The 20,127-nt window shown below is 37.8% G+C and overlaps 1 protein-coding gene across 8 annotated transcripts in view; it reads right to left on the bottom strand.

The window, feature by feature from the left end:
• Window positions 1–20,127, bottom strand: part of Naglu (N-acetyl-alpha-glucosaminidase) — a gene marked incomplete at its 3' end in the record, with an annotated part of 143,789 nt that overhangs the window by 57,429 nt on the left and 66,233 nt on the right. For 7 of the 8 annotated variants that reach the window (XM_081747300.1, XM_081747302.1, XM_081747306.1 and 4 more), the window contains 1 exon segment: window positions 19,924–20,008. In XM_081747300.1, coding sequence (XP_081603426.1) covers window positions 19,924–20,008 — 85 coding nt within the window. 8 annotated transcript variants of the gene reach the window in all.

The raw sequence follows: 20,127 nt of genomic DNA on the forward strand, positions 1-20,127 counted from the left end.
GATAAGTGATTTCATACATGCGACATTTCAAGTACGACATTCACAAGTCATCAAATTCGTATCTGTAATATAGGCTTGATCGAATGGTCAAATACTTAATCATTTCCAATTTTCGATGCCTGATACTGATATACAAATTACAAATCTCCATTACAACGACACTCGGTTAAAACGATAGATCCCTTTGGTGTCATTATAACCAAGTCCGTCCGTATATATATATATATATATATATATATATATATATAGGGTGTAAGCTAATTATGTTACAAACGTCGGGAGGTGATTCCTGACATCGAGATAAGCGAAAAAAAAAAGTCCTATGAACATATAGTATATTGACCATATTGGCCATGTTGGCGAGGGTCAAAAGCATGGGAACAGTAAATTTGAAGCGGTAGATATCGAGATGCAGAGAGAGACACAAACGTACGTTCGTCGAGCACATTAAAGGAAATGTTTGAAGTGTCCGCCATGGACAGCAATGTACGCATGACAACGCCGGATTATGGATTGGCGAACCAGTCTGAAAATATCTGGTTCATGGCGATAGTTGTACAGGTGTTATGGATATGCTGTTCCAAGTCGCTCACATCGTTGACAGGAGTAGCGTACATCACCAAGGGGCCTACTAAAATTCCAAAATGAAATTTCGTGACCTTTTCGGATTTTTTTTTTTTTTTTACTTACTTACTTACTTACTTTTATTTACCAAACCATAAAATTTCGTAACATTCAAAACTACACTGCTTGACAAATGCTAAGCAACAGTGCCATTTTTCGGAATAATTCAGACTAGACATTCAGGAAAGAAACGAAAGGCAGTACATATGCAATAGTGACATGTGCAATTATTCTAATGGAAAATGGTACAGATTGCGCCACACGGAAGAAGAAGAAAACGGAAAAGAGAGAAAGATGCTCTTTGGAGCACGTCCAAATGACCACGAAAAATGGGTCTTCCTGCCAGAAAGACACAGATATGAGTACCTCAGTAACATGTGTGACCGCCGTGGACACTAATGCATATTCTACATCTGTTATTCATGCTGTCCACTATACTAGTGAGGAGTCCTTGGGGGATATTGTCCCACTTCTCTTTTAAGGCGTGTATCAGTTCTTGCACGGTTCAGGGAGAGGAAATTCGTTGAGAAACACGTTTGCCAAGGACATCTCAGGCATGCTTAATAGGATTAAGGTTCGGAGAATACGTAAGCTATTGTATACTTGTAATATCTTCACGTTCAAATCTTCAGCGGTCCTGTGTGGGCGCTCATTGTCGTCTAGAAACATGAAGTCCGGACCTATCGCACTCCGAAAACGACGAATATGACTGAGAAGAATCTCTCTGCAATACCGCTGCGATGTCAGACTACCTCGCTCAAAGATGTGAAGTGGGGTTCTGCCATTGTGCACAATGCCTGCTCACGCCATCATGCCTTTGCCACAGGATCACGTTCATGAACATTCTGTTGTGCATAACATGTTCCCCGCTCTCTCCACAGTAATTGGTGGCCAGAATCGCTTGTCACAGTGAAATGAGATTCGTCAAAGAACATCACTCTGGGCCACTGTTGCTGATCCTAACAAATATGTTCCTGACACCACTGTAATTGTTCGCGATGATGGGACGCAGTTAACAGGCTTCCTTGCATACAAACCAACTTGATTTAAGCGCCGCGAAATTGTTTTAGTAGATACATATGTACTGGTAGCGTTTACAATGTCTGCAGCTATCAGACGCAGCGTGTGCTGTCTGTTCCTTTTCGCCGCTAGGGATATATATCGTTCATCTTGAGGCGTGATCTTCCTTTGACGACCACAGGCGTGGTTTCGCATCACATTTACACCTTCCGCGGCCTTTTTCAATCGCGAGATTACACTTTTTGACACTCCCATTCCTGTCGCCATACTAGTAATAGAATTGACAAGCTTCCAGCCGTCCAACTGCACGTGCACGATCATAAGCACACAAATTCTGTCTTGAAGCCGTTTTGCACTTAATTATTGCCCCACTACACTGAATTTCACAGAACTGAGTTCCACCACCTACGGTGATATTTACGTCAAACACCTCAATGTCAACGTCAAACACTGTCGACTGAATACCGAGTTTTCATGCACTGCCTTTTATAAAGATAACAGGTCCTGCTCAACTACGCCCTCTGTATTGCATTTGACTGTAATTAGTCGGCTGTAGGGAATGTTACATGTTCCTTAGCAATTGTCAAGCAGTGTAATAACAGTACATATACTCTTCAGCACTTATCTTTATCTTATCTATACTTTCAAAGGCTGTTCCTTGGAATGATAAAAGATTGGTATCTTGTCACAGTTGAATAAACTGGTTAGATGCGTAGGTGGATTCGGCGATGCGATGCGATTTGTGGATTCGCCACTGCTGAATGATACCAGCTGAAGGACAGTCTCAAGAGCGTATTTGAATGTGAATTAGGCCGAATTTTCATGCACGCGATAGAAGCGTGCTTTTCTTGCGATTTGGTAGCGTCTAAAGCCGACAATAGACATTTTTGACATTTTTGGTGGTGAATTTTGACGTTTTATACAATAAAATTTTCCAATCTGTACTTATATTTGTACAGATAAAAAAAAAATTGTAACCCTAAAACTAAATTTCGTGACTTTTTTTTTACTTTCATGACCGTTTTTTGAATTCGTGACTTTTTCATTACTTTCGTGACCGATAGACACCCTGATCACATTTTTCATGTGTCCCAACAGATAAAAATCCAGTGGATTCAGGTCCGCGGACCGGGCAGGCCAATGCACTGGATCGGCACACCCGATTCAACGTCTTGGGAAGTTGTTCAATCAGCGGCGGACATCCACATTGAAATGCACGGGAGCCCCGTCATTCATGTAGCGGCACATGTTGCAGCGAATCGCTAGGGGAACATTTTCCAGTAATTCGGGCAGTGTATCCTGCAGGAAGGTCAAACACTGTGCTCCATTCAGTCTTCAGATACCTTGTATGGACAGATCAGTTGATCATGGACAATACATCATAAATTGCGTCCAAATTGATGATGATGAATGACAACCGTACCATGGGGATGTGTTTCTACCCACGTGTGTGTGTGTTATGCATGTTGACAATACCATCTCTTTCAAACATACATCCTCACCAGTGAACAGTACTGATGCCTGAACAGAATGATAGTAGCAGTGTGTTGAATGAAGCACTGGCAGAATACTTCATGTGGTTGGAAATCCGCATCTGTCAGTCCTTGTACACTTTGCAGATGATATAAGACATTTTCATGTAACGCACCCACAGTCATGTGACTAACATGCATTTCATGGCTAAGCTCCCTCATACTCGTACCTTGCCTACGTTCGTCCATCACAGGTATTTGTACAAGACGGGTCGACAAGTATCAACAAGAACAGGTAGTACGGTCCCTGTTTCACACACACGCCATGAAATGCTGGAAACATCCTGTAAGATGGTTGGCGTCTGTTAGGAATACAATCCAGATAGAGTCGTGCTGCTTCACGCCTACTGCCATCTACACGACCGTACATGAATAGGATGTCGGCCTGCTCGCGATTTGAATAACACATCATGTTTTACTGCCATTTGACCTATTCAACACTCAAAGCAGTGACCGCATTCATCTACTGTAGCGTCTTGAACACAAACGCCACCTGTGTATGTGAACCGAGAAACTACGTATTAACACAAGCGCCACGCTTATTGATTTTCGATATCTACTGCTTCAAACTTATTATTCCCGGTTAACACATTCAGAACTCTGAAAATATTAAGCATCCTTAATTAATCGGCTAAGAGATTGCTTAACCTCATCTAAGAAGTACTAGGAAAAATAAAGTCGTTATAACAGCACGCAGCAGAACTATACTTTATATGTTTACGAAAATTTATTTCTGATCGATTGGACGCTATATTTGTTTTTAGTTTTGTTATTTGCCAATTTGTAAAGACATGATAAATTGAGATGGATCCTACAACTGTAAATCAACCTATTTTTCTAATTATTATTACTTATATTTCATCCATGCTCGAAGTATAAAACCCACACTTTGAGAGGAAATAGAAAGATAGATAACTTACAATAGGGATGCTAGTTAGAAAAGCTTGTGCTTGTGGGTTTTTCCAGAAACTTGATATAAACATCCAGCCTTGCAGCAACCTAGCAAGAAGAGTACAAATAATAAGTGATGGCATGCAGAACGCTTCGTGCATCTGTAATTTACAGTCCTAAGAGAATTTTACTTTACACACCATTCCAGATTTTAGATTGCCCAAATTTCCGTGCTTAAGATACCAGAGTTTACATGCAATATACCTGTCACCAAACATAGATAACAATATGCAAGCTTAAACTGAACACTTGCAGATCTTAATAATGACAATTTTAAAAGGAAGTTAATAATGTGAAATAGTGGAAAGATTATGGATGTATGACGAACAGAAGCACGTAAAGAAAACTAGTGGCAGAGTATTTGTCAACTCAAGACCTATACAGACTGACAAGGTACATTCGCGAAGTGTCCCCTCGGAATTCGTCACAAATTGATTTAAATACAAAATTCTCCGCGGCCCAATGTGTATTCTACTAATTTTAGCAGCCCATAACAGTAATTTCCATATTTATGGGCCTTAGTATATTCGGAATTCAATCATACACTACTGTAACGCTCCGACTCAAAATTGCTTTTAATTTCTTTACATCGGCCTTTCCCAACCTTTTCCACTCTGCGTCCTCCTTTAGAGTCTACAATAAATGTGAAGGACCCATTGCAATATATACGATATTTTTTTTCCCATGTTACTATATATATATACAGAGTGTTTCTAAACAACACCGACAACATTTAGGGGGGTTTTCTTGACATCAAGATAAGACGAAAAATACAGACCAACCTGGGTACACAAATGCTTCCTTTTGCAGTTATGGGTTGCTCAAAACATGAAAAAATGAACTTTAATGGTCCATAGCTCCGAAACTATGGAACTAGTGGCGAAGGGAAGGGGGGCAGAGGCCCCCCAAAGAGGTCCGACAATGTACTTTGGTACTTTGATGTTTGTAATTTTTTTTATATATTTTTATGTTTATATATTTTTTTGTTTGTAATTTTTCTATAGGTATGCACTTGCCCCCCCCCCCTTCCCATCCCAACACACATCCTAGCTATGTCAAGACTTCACTTAGGAACTAATATGCCCGCTATCCAAAAATACTCGCTTCAGAATCCTAAGGTACTCACGCAACAATTTTTGTAGAGCCAGTTTGGCTACGGGCACATAATTTGAAGTACTCACCAACTGCCTCTATAAAAATTGTTACGGAAGTACTGCAGAATTCTGAAGCATAGATATTTGGATAGGGCACATACTAGTTCCTACGTGAAGTCTTGACCCGACTACGGTAAGTCCCATAGTTTTGGAACTATGGAACTTCAAAGTTAATTTTTTCGTGTTTTCAGCAGCGTATAACTCCGAAAGGAAGCATTTGTGTACCAAGTTGGTCTATATTTTTCGTCTTATTCTGGTGTCAGGAATCACCTCCCAAACATTGTCGGCGTTGTTCTGAAACACCCTGTATATTCTATACATCAAAGTACTCCACATGACTAGTAGATTAAGAATATAATATGCGCTACCAGGGTGTCTACTAAAATCCCAAAATGAAATTTCATGACTTTTTCGTGACCTTTTCTTTACCAAATCATAAAATTTCCTAACATTTTCAAGAGCGAATTAAGTCGAATTTTCATCCATGCGATAGAAACGTACTTTGCTTGCGATTTGGTAGCGTCTAAACCCGACCATAGATACTTTTGGTGGTAAATTTTGACGTTTTATAGAACAAAATTTTCCAATCTGTACTTACACTTGTACAGTTTAAAAAAATCGTGACCCAAAAGCTTAATTTCGTGACTTTCATGACCGTTTTCTGATTTCGTGACTTTTTCGTGACATTCGTGACTTTCGTGACCGATAGATACCCTGGCTACCCAATTATATTCTATATCAAGGTGATAAACCTAAAAAAACGATTATTTTACTATAAATATCTTATATTAGTAAACCTCACTACCACACCGTAGAGTGATCGTGAGACAGTGTGAGTTACCTGGTCTTCATACCTTAAAAACAAAGGCCAAGTCCTGGCACCATCATCTTGCCAGGACAATGACGCGTGAGTTACATGACTCTCACACATAGCGAAAAACTAAAGTCTACCTCCGGCAAACAATATCCAACCGGAGCCTTCTTCCCTGTCATTACCAGGGCCTTGTCTTCGCTAGAGGGCTTAAACTCTTAAGGGTGTCCAATCGGGCTTATATAGCTACAAAAAAGAGCTGTTCACATCGAGTAACTAAGCTCAAATTACCACCACGATTAGTTTTCCCTAATTAGTAACTCAAAATCTATTGAACGTTTTTGTACCGTGTGACCTATCAAACAACTTATTTAGATGAGCAGTTGATGAATATATAATGAACATACTGATCTGACAAAGTAGATAGATGAAATCGTGGAAAATATAGAAACTGAAATACGTACACTGAATGTGTCACACCTAGCAATAACAACCAGTCACATTAGTTGTGATACCAAATGACTTACTATTGACTGAATATTATGGATATGCTTTTCTTAACTTTATAGGTCCACAAATATAGGCTGTTTATAGTGAAATAATCACGTTTTTAAGTTTTATTCATTACTATAAGATATAACTAAGTAGTGCATATTATATTCTTAATCTGCTAGTCATGCAGATCACTTTGATATATAGGACATATAGGTCAAGTTGTTCTACATATTTCCAACCCCGAAGGATTACTCCCGGGCAAGGAACTGAAACTTGTTTTGGAGCTTACTCGACAAACCCTTTCAGGAAATATATAGGTTATCCCCAGATTCAAGGTTCATCTTTGGACTCATCCCTGGTGAGATACGTGTGTGATGTATGCACCAAGGGAAAAACGTCTATTCTCAGAATATTGGTTCTATTTTAGATACTGGGGCATCTCAGGGGTAGACCGGTCACTTCTGATGTGAGGGATACCTGGCTCGATCCCCATCCAAGCGAGTTTGTGGTGGACAACATCGCTTCCGTGGGTTCTCTCGGGGTTTTCCCACATTCTCATTCCATCAATTATTTCAAAATTATTCGCTTTCATTAATTCATCCGATCTTTAATATAGCTTTTAGCCTTAAAGGCATAACTGTTTGACATATTAATAAAACTAGAAAAAAAACTTTTTATTTTCCTACATACTGTCCCAAAGTTTTAAGTACATTGACACAAAACGGTTAGAGATATTTCAATATTCTAATAACAAGAGTTACATGGATGCATTACGAACCAAAATCACAAATAATTATTCAAAATGGCCACCATTAGCAATGCCCACAGCCCTTAAGTCTTTGTGGCCACTCATCAATTGCATTACGTAACACATCAACTGGAAAATTTGCAGCTGCCTTCTGAAGAGACCGCTTTAAACTTTCAATATTAGAATTGTCTCTTTTGCAAGCCATCTCCTGAAGCTTGGAGCACAATTTGTAGTCCAAAGGGTTTAGGTCCGCACTTGCAGAAGGACAATCTGAAATAAAAATGATGTCTGGAACACTTGTCTCCAGTCATTGCTGAGTTCTCCGTGCCTTGTGTGTTGGCGCTGAATTTTGCTGGAAGCTCCACTTCTGTCCTTGGAAGAGGTGAGATTCTTAACTAGTCTCTCAAGCACTGTCTCCTGGAATACTTTGGCTGGCTTTTTGACCCCCTTTCCACAGAAATGGAGCTCCGTTGTGCCCTCGTAGCTCACAACTCAGCACACTATGACTGAGGCAGAATGCTGACCCCTCTGGATCCTTGGAACCTGTTCACTAACTTATCTAGAGGATGTGGCATATATCCTGTTATTTTGGGCACTGAAAGTACCCTCAGCTCTGAAAATCTTTCCATCAATGAAAAGAATTCGACGATGCCCATTTGTTGCGTACCGCTTAAGTAAGCGCTTTGCTTTTAGAAACCTCTGGTACTTTAATTCATTTGTTAGGAGATGTTCTTTGTGTTGTTTGTAAGCATGGAGTCCCACGTAACTGTTTAACGTGCGAGACATAGACATTTTCAATATCTTTAGCTCCGTAACTGACTGTTTCCAAACTGGATTTTGTCGGACATATGTCGCTACTGCTTTCACAAATTCCGGTGTTTGCACTGTGCCAATTCCAGTTTCAAGAAAGCGCTAGATAGTGTGGTATTTTTTTAGGGAATGCGGCGTAGGATCGAAACTGCGTAGCATCGAAACTGCGTACGATCGAAAAATTCAGCTCAAAACCTGTTTCGATCCTACGCAGTTTCGATCGTACGCAGTTTCGACGCTACGCAGTTTCGACGCTACGCAGTTTCGACCGTACGCAGTTTCGATCCTACGCAGTTGCCCTGAAATAATTTAAGTTTTAATCATGCGCTCAAAAAAATATTTTTTTCTCTCTCTTTAATTTGTTTAACCTGTGCAGCTATAAATTAGGGTTATATTCATGGACTCCACACGACCTAAACTGCGTAGGATCGAAACTGCGTACGGTCGAAACTGCGTAGCGTCGAAACTGCGTACGGTCGAAACTGCGTAGCGTCGAAACTGCGTACGATCGAAACTGCGTACGGTCGAAACTGCGTAGCGTCGAAACTGCGTAGGATCCACACTGCAGGTAGGATGGACAAGTTACAGGCGTATGGATTGAGAATCAATTATGATTTGTAATGATGACTATGTCAGAAGTGTAATACTAACTTTGAAACAGCTTCGACGGAATATAATGTAAAATAGTTATGTAATATGAAGAATTTAAAGTAATGAAGAATATGATGTATAATGAATATTGAAGGATAATAATAATAATAATAATGTTTAACGAATATTTCGATTGTAAAGATATTATTTCTAAAGGCTATCAGAAAGTTAGAGAAACAAAAGTCAGATAAAGATTCATATGCTGTTCTGTGTGTACTTGTCTGCGTAATATGAATGAAAATTTATATGATTTTATGTACAGCTTAACGACCTAATCACCAGTTATTCATATGTATGTCAACAACGTTACAATATTGTACTTCGCTTTGGGAGTTTCTCATTTGTACGCTGAACCTCAAATCGATTTATAATTGGAACACGTACCCGTGGGGGTAGGAGCATTTCAATGTATTCCGTTACATTTCACAAAAATATTTTTAACCGTAAAAGATTCGAAATTAAACTACTATTCAAATAGAGAATAAAATTACGAAAGTTTACAACTATTACTGGAAATCAATGCTGTCATCCATTTTGAACATTTTAAAAGAACATAGTTTCTAATGTATTGAAATTTCATTTCTTATGAATAGTTTGAAACGTTGTAAATAGTTGTAAAGAACCTGCAGAAAATTCGTCAAAATCCTCCTACAATGGGGAAGCCGTGTTAGACATGGAGTTAGTGGATGCAGATGGTGGCATTGGAAAAGTCCGGGTCTCCCGAGCACAGTGGTGATATCAGAAACCGGGCCCCAGCCATGAGGCTCCAGAAAAATGGGGTCCCGAAGTTTTGGGCGCGGGTTCTTTCTATACGCCTATTAAACATGGAATTGTATGTGGGTGGGTGGTGAAGTTTTTAAATGTTCGGGTCGTCTGAGCACAGTGTTAACGTCAGAAATTGGGCCCTTGTCTCAATGGTGTCCCGAAATGGTCCAAAAATGGTGTCCCGAAATTTTGAGCTTGGCTTCATTATATTTTTCTTTTAAGCATGGAGTTATTGGATACATATTGTGGTGTTGGAAAGCTCCGGGACCTGAGACTCCAGAAATGAGATCCCAAAAGTTTGGGTTCAGGTCTCTTTTATTTGCCTATTTAACATGGTGTTGTACTATAGTGTTAGCGTTTGAAAGGTCGGGGTCGATTAACGAAAGCGGTAATGTCAGAAATTGGGCCCTGGCCTCGAAGCTCCAGAAAATGTGGTTCCGAAATGTTGGGCTTGAGTCCACTCTATTTCTCGTTTCAGCATGGAGTTGTTGCATACAGATGGTGACGTTGGAAAGATCCGATTCCCCTCAGCACAGTGGTGGTCAGGAACCGGGCCCCCAACATGGGGCCCCAGAAATGGAGTCCCAATGTTTTGGGCATGAGCCCCTTCTATACGCCTATTAAACATGAATTGTTGTACGAAGGTGAAAAACTTGTATCTTCGTAAAAAAAAAAAAAAAAAAAAAAAAAAAACTTGTATCTTCCTTATAATTATTAGATAATAATCTCAGCTCCTAAACACGTATAAAAGATACCGCAGTTATATTTCAGCAAAAAACAATTACCATAAAACATCTCTTTGCATGTGTAATGACTGAAATGTATTATACTTTGCTTCCCTCCCAAATAAATAAATAAATAAATAAACGATTACAGTCGATAAGCGTAAATCTGGCAGAACCTATTTTCCGAAATCTAAAACAAATCACGCAGATTGTTTATTGCTTGTTCGCGATTGTCCACATCACATTTTCGGTTTTTCATTGTATGTAATTAACTATACCATAACAGAAATTCCCGCTACGAACAAATTACACGTTAGGTATACGCCTATGTGTCTCGTCTCGAGGACTTCCGGGCCGCAGTGGCTTAGTGGCAGAGAGTTCACACATGCTGCGGGGCCCTGGTTCTATACCAACTTGCGCAAAGTGGGGTTTGTGGTGAACAAACACCGTGTGTGAGGGTTTTCTTGGAGTTTCCCTTTCCCACAACTCTTTCATTTCACCATTCCATTTATTCTCATCATCTGCGTCTCCTTTAGTCTACCCAGGATGACAGTCGGACATAAAACTTTGCATTGCATTTTCATTTTCACATTTGGAGACCCTGTATCTGTGTTCCTTGAGTGCCCCAAATGCTAAATAATAATGGGTTGGAAGGCCCATGAAGTTTAGTACCTGGTACACTCATTATCTCAACTTGCCCAAAAAGTTAAGGGCTCACGTTAAGTTAACGCCCCAAAACTTTGATTTTCACACCTTATTAACTATATTGGCCCAAAAGATGAAATTTGTTAGCCCATCGATCTTTATCTCGACTAGTCCAGAAAGTTGGGAGGCTCTGGTGAAGTTAGCCTCCAAATTTTCGGCGCCTATATCACATTAACTATGGGAGAACGAAAGCTGAAATTTGGTAGCCTATCCAGCCCGTAGACAGTACTATGTAGGCCATTCATTCTCTGGACCAGCCCAGAAACTTTGGGGGGGGGGGGGTCACGTTAAATTAGAGCCCGAAATCTTTGGCGCGCATATCTCATTAACCCTTTCGGGACAAAATCGATTTTGGGGTTTTTGGTAGACTTTCAGTTAATGATTTATTGCCCAAACACTGTTATCCCGATTGATATCGTTTACGTCTTGTATTTTAGAAGAGGGACATGGCTATTTTTTGGTGTAAGTTAGATTGCGGTGTTGCTAACGGGAGGGATTATTGAAAAAATGTAGGAGTGAAATTTAAAAAAAAAAAATCCCTAGCCGAATTTCATGATTTTTTCTAGCTGGGAACACCGAAGCCACAGGGGTTCAAGTCACCTAAAAAGAATTTTCTGGTATGTTGACAAGGTACAGTAAAAACCTGAAGTCGCTGGCTGCCATACAAAGAGAGAAAGAAAAAAACTCTCTCATAATACACATCAAATTTTGGCACTTCTTACGCGTCAGAAGCAAAAATCAGCATACATGGTGGTTCACCGTCTTCCCTAATTATTCAATCGTGCTCCTCTATGGTGCGTTTTGTAGGCCAAGAATGATTCCAGACAGTTGTACGTTGGTTTGAATATAGCCAAGGACACTGAAATAATAGGGGGGAAAGGATAAACTTCCCAAATTTTTTACAAACAATTACAATTAACATTTTCTGTAGCTGGCAACATTGCTACCACTCAGAAGCAAACAATTTTAAAGTAATCTTTGGCCCACCAATAATATATTCAGCTAGTATCATGATGATATCTCTCAAATTAAGCATGTAATTTTAAAAAGTATATCATTTTTCCTAGAAAGTCACTATTATCCTTAAAATTATGTAATATGGTATACTGTAAGACCGGAATTGTAGTGTCCCCAATTATCCAAGTGAAACTTTTTATAGTGCGTTGTGTAAGTCAAGGATGAGGCTTCCAGAATCTGGTATGTTCGTTCCAACGTAGCCAATAGAAGAGAAGGAAATAAGAGGCAAATTTTAGAAGGGAAAAAAGGAAATTTTTACCAAAAAAAGTCTGGAAATAAATAGTTCTATGGCTGGAAATACTGCTAAGAGACAGATGCAACTATCTTCAAATAAACCTTAGCCCACCACTAATATATCCTGAAAGTATCATGTCGATATTGAATAAACGAAGCTAGTAATTAAAAATTAATAGATTATGGTAAATATAAAAGTGAGAAAAATCAAGGATTAGAACCTTAATACGAAAATGAAATGAAATGAAATCTTTTAGTTTCACGTCCTACGGTTATGCCGGTTAGGCTAAAGTAGACGCTGATGATGAGAAATGAATGAAATGGTGGAATGAAAAAAGTGGAAGGAAACGGGAGAACCCCGATAAAACCCACACACACGATGTTTAGAACCTAAATACGAATTTATGGTGCGCCTCCTAATTACGCAATTGCAACGATCTGTGCCCAAGTTTGTTCAGTAAGGACCGATGTTTGACTGACGTAGTTCACTTGCGCTCGGACGTATAGGTACGGAATTATAAACATAAACTTCGAAAATTGACAAATCTGAAAATACTTTATCTTCGCATTGAATTTGGACCCCTCCTCCAAAGTAAGTTCATGCGTATGGTACGTACCACCATACTACGATTTTTAATTTCAGTAATCCCTTTGTTTTCTTGCCCCCAGGGTAACTATATACTCTGCCAGTTAATATGTTTAAAACATTTGGAGTGATGTATCGTCATGTGTATAGATTAACCTCTTGCACACAGAGAATGTTTCTTTTCCAAGATTTAAATAAAACTGAAATGTTTTCCATTTCCATACAGAATTCAATTCACCTAAGATGTCCAAAGTTCACCTAAGATGTCCAAAATTCAATTCACCTAAGATGTCCACAACAATTTTTATGGAGGTAGTTGGAGAATACTTTATATCATAGGCCCGTAGTTAAACTCCCTCTATAAAAATTGTTGTGGAAGCACCTCAGGATTCTGACATACGCATTTTTGGATAGGGCACATACTAGTTCCTAAGTTAAGTCTTGACCCGACTGCGGTAGGTCCCATAGTTTTGGAGCTATGGACCTTTAAAATTCCTTTTTTCATGTTTTTGGCAGCCTATAACACGTAAACCGTCGCTTGTAGAGGGATAAATTCTTAAGGTCTTTTGAATTTGGCTAACCCGCGTATATTCGACGATAACCGTTCGGGATAAAATCTGCTCGCCATGTAGACCTAATTTTATTACAAAATGACGACTGTCTATTTACTTTATTTTGTAGTTCTTCCATATTCACTTTCAAATGATCGGCGCCAGTTGCCATCTAATAAAGTTGATGCGTTTGTTGCTTCTAGTACACAACCGCTTTGAAAAAGAAGCAATAAATGCATCAAATGTGGGAGATGAATTTAGAACACCAAAATGGTACATGCCTAGCACATCTTGTGCTGTTAGGGTTTCTTCAGAAACATTTTGTAAAACAATTGAAAACACATCGCGCGGTTTGTATTTTGAAATTTTGCGTATACTTGGATTTGTTTAAGTATTTCTTTCTACTGTGTTTGCCTGTAGCTTCAGTTCATAAGCCTTTATAATTAGATACCCAACATATATGGCAATCACGCAGAAAACAACACCGAAGATTCTACACTTGTGTTAACACACAGGCTGTGTGTCATTTCAACTAGCGGCATTTGACACACAACTCCAAACGGAGAGTGAGTTGTTCTAACCACTTGTTTGTGTTATATTTTAACACAATCGTGCTAACACATAGGCATGTCGTTGAAATAATACAATGATTTTTTACAGTATAGGCACTTCCAGTAGAACTACAAGGATTAAATTTGGCAAGGTTTTTAGCCTCCTGGGACTATATAGAAAATTTCCAAAAGTGAATATTTTCCATTTTTAGCAGCTTTAAAGAGACAAAAAACTGTGTAATTTAAATAGACTTTTTGGATGTACAAAATCTCATATTTTAGGTACCGTAATTGAAATCGGAATAAAAACTAGGAATTTTGGTATGTTAGTAGGTTTATGAGGCGCGAGGCCGTATGATGAGAAATTTTGTATCTGGCGACAAATTCCCACCTACTTAAAACTAAACTGATTATATAAACATTCAATTTTGCCAATTGCCAAGTTCATAAAGAAATTGAAAATCACAGCAACTGGGTAAGTAAGAAAATGCTAATCCAAATGTCAATTGAAAGAAACGGAAGTCTTTTAAGTAAATATTGGCAGCAACGCATTCTAATTTTCCAACTTGGTCAAAAGTTAGCAGGGTTGGAAAAAATACAGTTTAAAAAAAAAAGAACAAAACGCGTGTTTAAAACATGAAAAAAGTGTTTAAAATGTTTTAAAGATGTTTTAAAAAACACACAAAAAAGTAAAAGTACATGTTTTAAACATTTTGAACAGTTTAAAATATTATTTTAAACATATTTCAAAATCGTGTAATCACGTATTTATTAAGACTTTTTGCTCTTTCAACCGATCTTTTCATTTATTTTATTCTCTTTAAGACTACACAGTGTTGGGTACAGAACATTTCCGTATAGATTAGTAATTTTCAACTTATTTCATATAACGACCCCTTTTATTACACCCTCTTGCCAGTGACTCTCATACAGTAAGTATTTTCTTGGATATAGTAAGCTTTTAAGGTAGATTTTAAAATTTACCAACTATAGAGGTTTCACACAATCTATCAATATACATGGCAAAACAAAAGTCCTCACCATCCTTGTGCGTTGACAACGGGTTGAGGGAGAATGATGAATCTTGGAAGTGGTCTGACACATCAGATGGTGCTATCAAGCATCATGGCGAACATCTGTGCTTAGTATTCGAAATTTCAAATGCAAATGGTGTCATGTTACATGAGGGCTAGAATTTTACCAGAAATGCTGTTGTGCGGTTATTTTAACCATAAAGAAAATCATTTCGAGTTACCGCTTCTAAAAGTTTTGTAGTTATGCCTTTAGGGGCTAAGCTAGCGTTTCGTGGAGGCGGGTGAGATTTTTGTTGCAAACTTTGATTACTACTTCATAACACTGGTGCTAATAAAATTATTTTATAATAATAGGGCTACGTTTTCGAAAAGTAATGTTTGAAGCACACTTCATATTGTGCTAACTTTATATTTTCTGCAAGTCTATGTAATTGGTTGTTTTTTTGAGTCAAAAATTTATTGACGAAAGGTAATATTTGGGGCGTTCAGAGTACAATAGATCCAAATCCATTTTCAATAAACTTCAGTTTTCCTCAGCAAATGAATTCTATTTCAAAAAATAATACTTCGCAGTCAAGAATCCAAAACAAATGTAACTAAAACCATGCGAAAAGGCGTGGGATAGTTTCATATGACAGCCGCTAGTAAGGGCGTCAGTGGAACAGGAGGGCAACCACCCTCATCCGCACCCTGCATTTCAGATTTTGGGGACGGTAAGACAGTTTTAGAAATCTTTTGATAAGCAAAGTCCAACAGAATAAGCCTGAGGTAATTACACCGAATAAATACGAAGAACATACAGATGATTAAAACTGGGAAGTTGCTTAGGTCCAATTTCCTGAATTTTAAGCAGGCCCGAAACTCGAAAGTAGAGCCACCTTTGAAATCCTTGGGTAAAAAAATTATACAAGAAAGCAATATAGGCCTATAGCTCCTTACGGCCAATGATCAAAATCCGTATTTATTCGGTGCAAGGACTTCAATTTTTAAATGTTGGACTTTGCTAAGCAAAATGTTTCTAAATCTGCATTACTGCCCCAAAAATCTCAAATTCAGGGTAGAAGACGGATGATTTCTAAACGAACGCCCCTATCTAGCGGCAATCATACAAAATTCTAGATTCCTTTTTTTCAGGTAGTTTTTCTTTCTTTCATCTCGGATTCGTGGTTGTGAAAATATGACATTTTACGTCGATGTATTCTTTTGGACACATTCTGCATTTATGTAACGTAATTATGCATCATTGACTATGACATTCGGAGCTTGACTTGTTAATCATTCCAACGCTGCAACATACACAATACAAGTATAATGTTAATATCTTAAATGTATGAGCAAGGAGGGGGAAGGGAAAATTAGCTCTCCTCCCCATTCCGTCAACGCCCTTGTCTAGCGGTTGTCCTATGAAACTCTAGTCCACACGCTTTCCCGTGGTTTTTGTTTCATTTATTTCATACCCTATGCTACGAAGATATTACGTTTGCTGAGCAAAAGTGAACCTTTCTGAAAATGAACTTGGGTCCCTTGTGCTCTAAATGTTGAGTTGAAGCCAAATTTATCCTGCAACCCAAGTTTGTTCGAAACATATAAAATTAGTTTGTTTAGTTTGATTGATTACATCTTGCATCAGTAGCAAGGCTATATTAGACAGGGCTTTTTGTTTAAAGTGGGATCTGACCCACTAATTTTGAAATTTTACGTGGGATCGCAGTCAAAATCTATACAGCAAATTCCGACGCCTCGTGTCTCTATCCTCAAAAATTAATGTTAAAAGACTGAATATTGCACCCTGTAGCGTGGTACATACATACAAACAAACAAATTGAGATCAAATTGTCCCAGACCTTGACGTTCAGCACTAACGTTATAATAAGTATCACACTTGGTTAGTTACGTGATCGACTGCCATACCTTGCGTTTCTCACCTGGTCTCTTCATACAAGCTATGCCAAGTTGTAAAGTTTCAAAGAAAATTTAGAACTGTGGTGGGGAAGAGGTACGAAATAAAATTTTCATAATATAATGAAAAAGATATTGTTGATACAAAATTAGTTGTTACCTGAAGTTTCCAGTTGCATCTCAGCCACACCACTGACGTTAGATTCATCAGAAGCAATTTTCGGATCAACATTTTTACCATTTGTTTGGGTTTCCATTTTTACCAAGCATTGCATTTTTTATAATGATTTTCGTTCTTGGAACTAAACCACCCATTTCTTTCTTACACGTTTTGTGACAAACTCGTTTGATCGTTTACTTACCTGATTGAGTTTGAGTTACTCTAATAAATTTGTATCAAATCATGTCCTTCTTTTCTTCACGCATAATCCATGTTAAACGATTCCATGTTGTACGGAGACAGAACTAACATGTACTGTACAAACGAATGCTTGCGACATTTTAATTTCAGAACCTCAACGTCGCAATGAATACAACACAACAGTTTGTTTCCGTGATAATTATTTTATTTATTTTTTAATATCAGTTCTATAAGTAGTCCAACCTTCGACTACGACACTTTCTCGCAAGTTAACTGAGAAGCATTTAAACAATACAATATACGTTAAAAATAAGGGGGGAAAGAGACAAAATAAATTGTAGATCACCACATTGACCTGCTGTAGCCACGAGAAATCAAACCATTCACATGGGAAGAAAATAGTCTTCTGATTGGGGAGCACTTTTGGACAGTTCTCTTGCTCTGGAAGATTTCTTTTTTTTACGAACATAAAATAAAATGCAAATAAACATATGTTTAAGACAAGTCTTCAAAATAAACGTGTTTAAAACAAAATGTTTAAAACATAAACAAAATTTGTTTTAAACAAAATCAATTGTTAAAAAAAAGTTTTAATCATTTGTTTTAAATATTTTGTTTTAAACAAAACAACCCTGGAAGTTAGTAAATTTGGGACGAAGCCCAAACTAGCAAAAACTTGAACTAATTACATGAACCTTCGATTGTGCCACCTGCAAAGTCTATAAAAGAAGTGACAATTCACAGCAACTAGGTAACTAAGAAAATGTTAAGCTAAGTCAATTGAACTTAACGGCAATCTTCTGAACAAGGAATTTGCCAACTTGATCAGAAGTAGTGGCTTTTGGGGGGAGGATTCTCCTTTCTCCCTGCTGAGACAAGACTTAGCTTTTTTGGTCCTCCTGAATAAGTCATAGTCCCCCAAGAAAAACTTCCTGGGTACACCCCTGTATGATTATTTAATTATATTTGTCACTATTTTATTTCTCAGTTTCGTATCTATGCACTTTCGATCGTACGCAGTTTCGACCGTACGCAGTTTCGATCGTACGCAGTTTCGATCCTACGCAGTTTCGATCCTACGCAGTTTCGATCGTACGCAGTTTCGATCGTACGCAGTTTCGACGCTACGCAGTTTCGACCGTACGCAGTTTCGATCCTACGCAGTTTCGACGCTACGCAGTTTCGGTCGTATACAGTTTTGATCCTACTCCGATTTTTCCCTATATAACTTCAAAAAAATACTATTACTTAATATTCTGTGATTATAAAATAATTGTTTTTTTATTGTTCGATCATAAGACCTTATCTGTTTTCGATCCTACGCCGGTTTTAGTTTCGATCGTACGCAGTTTCGATCGTACGCAGTTTCGATCGTACGCAGTTTCGGTCGTACGCAGTTTCGGTCGTACGCAGTTTCGATCGTACGCAGTTTCGATGCTACGCAGTTTCGATCCTACGCATGTAACCCTTTTTTTAAACTAATTTGAAGAGTTTTGAAGATCTCCTCTGGTGATTTGCCTACCTTGTGCAACGTTACCATAGCCACACAATCTTCACACTCGCCCCATTCTACATTGGATATTTAAAACTGACATCTTTACACTTCTTCAGCTCATCCAGCAATGACTCACGCTTCACGATACTGCTCTTGACATTGCTCGCTTGTAAGGGTGGAAGTACAGCCAACCTCAAATGTTGGGGCAGTATTTATGGTAAGATTAGGTAGATGTTATGTTGGATTCAGTATTCAATATTTTGTCACTAAGCTTTCTCTCTCTATGTGTATATTATAGTGTTTCCGTCCATCGACCGGCAAAATGTTTCCTTATTTTATATATATATATATATATATATATATATATATATATATATATATATATATATATATATATATATATATATATAAAATTAGGTGGAACAGCGTTCAACTGGAATAGAACTATTTTTACAGTGTAGCTTCGAAATCTTAATTAGCCACTTCTCTCCCTAAAACTCATTCCATCTCTGTGTTTACGGCTAATAATTTCCAGCCGCAATAATTAATAAATTCTATCTACTTACAATAGAAGATATAGTAAGGTAAAGTATTTTTATTGTTTTCCTATTCTCAATGTGTATAACAAAAACATGATTATATGAAGCCTACAGTATAATATATTTTTTATTTTTTTTACACGTATGTTGTTGGCTTCATGTCTCTAATAGTAGAAAAATGACACAATGGTGACAATAATGAGTTGTTATATTAGATTGAAAAAAAAAAAATACTTACTAGGATTATGATATTCTGAATGCTGCTGAAAGACAATGTGTAACTACACACATGTGTAAACCAATGAACAATTCACGTGTGACTGCATTAAAAAAAAAAAAAAAAAAAAAAGACGGGTTGCTAAGCCTCGAAAATTTAAGCCCTTGTAAGTGACGAGTAGAACTAAAAACTGATAAACCATAACACAATATATTGTTTTTGTTTGATTTTTTCTTACAAAATATACCGACATACTACGTATAAATACAGGTAAAGCACTTGTAAAAAGATTGCGAACATCTGATAGTAACTCTACCGTACATAAAAATATACATTTGTTGTAATGTAGTTAGTATTTAGAAGACCAATTACGTTCCCAATAAAGTGTTAGTTTGTTTATGCATTTAAAATCCCCTAGAAAAGAATAAAGAGAAAAACCTTGACTTACTATAGGCACACTTGTTACAAAAGCTTTCACTTTATCTGTGCTCCAGTACTTTTCGTCGTGGACAAACAACCAATTTTGCATAAGCCTTGGGAAAACAACACAAGTATATAATACGTTAAAATCTACTTTAATATATTTAAAGCCACTTCCATTTTCATTTCAGATGTTTCTTTACAAAATTACGGAAACTCATACAGGAGTCCT

Source organism: Thermobia domestica, unplaced genomic scaffold (genome assembly GCF_964235325.1).
Source record: "Thermobia domestica unplaced genomic scaffold, izTheDome1.hap1.1 HAP1_SCAFFOLD_171, whole genome shotgun sequence".
NCBI lineage: Eukaryota > Metazoa > Arthropoda > Insecta > Zygentoma > Lepismatidae > Thermobia > Thermobia domestica.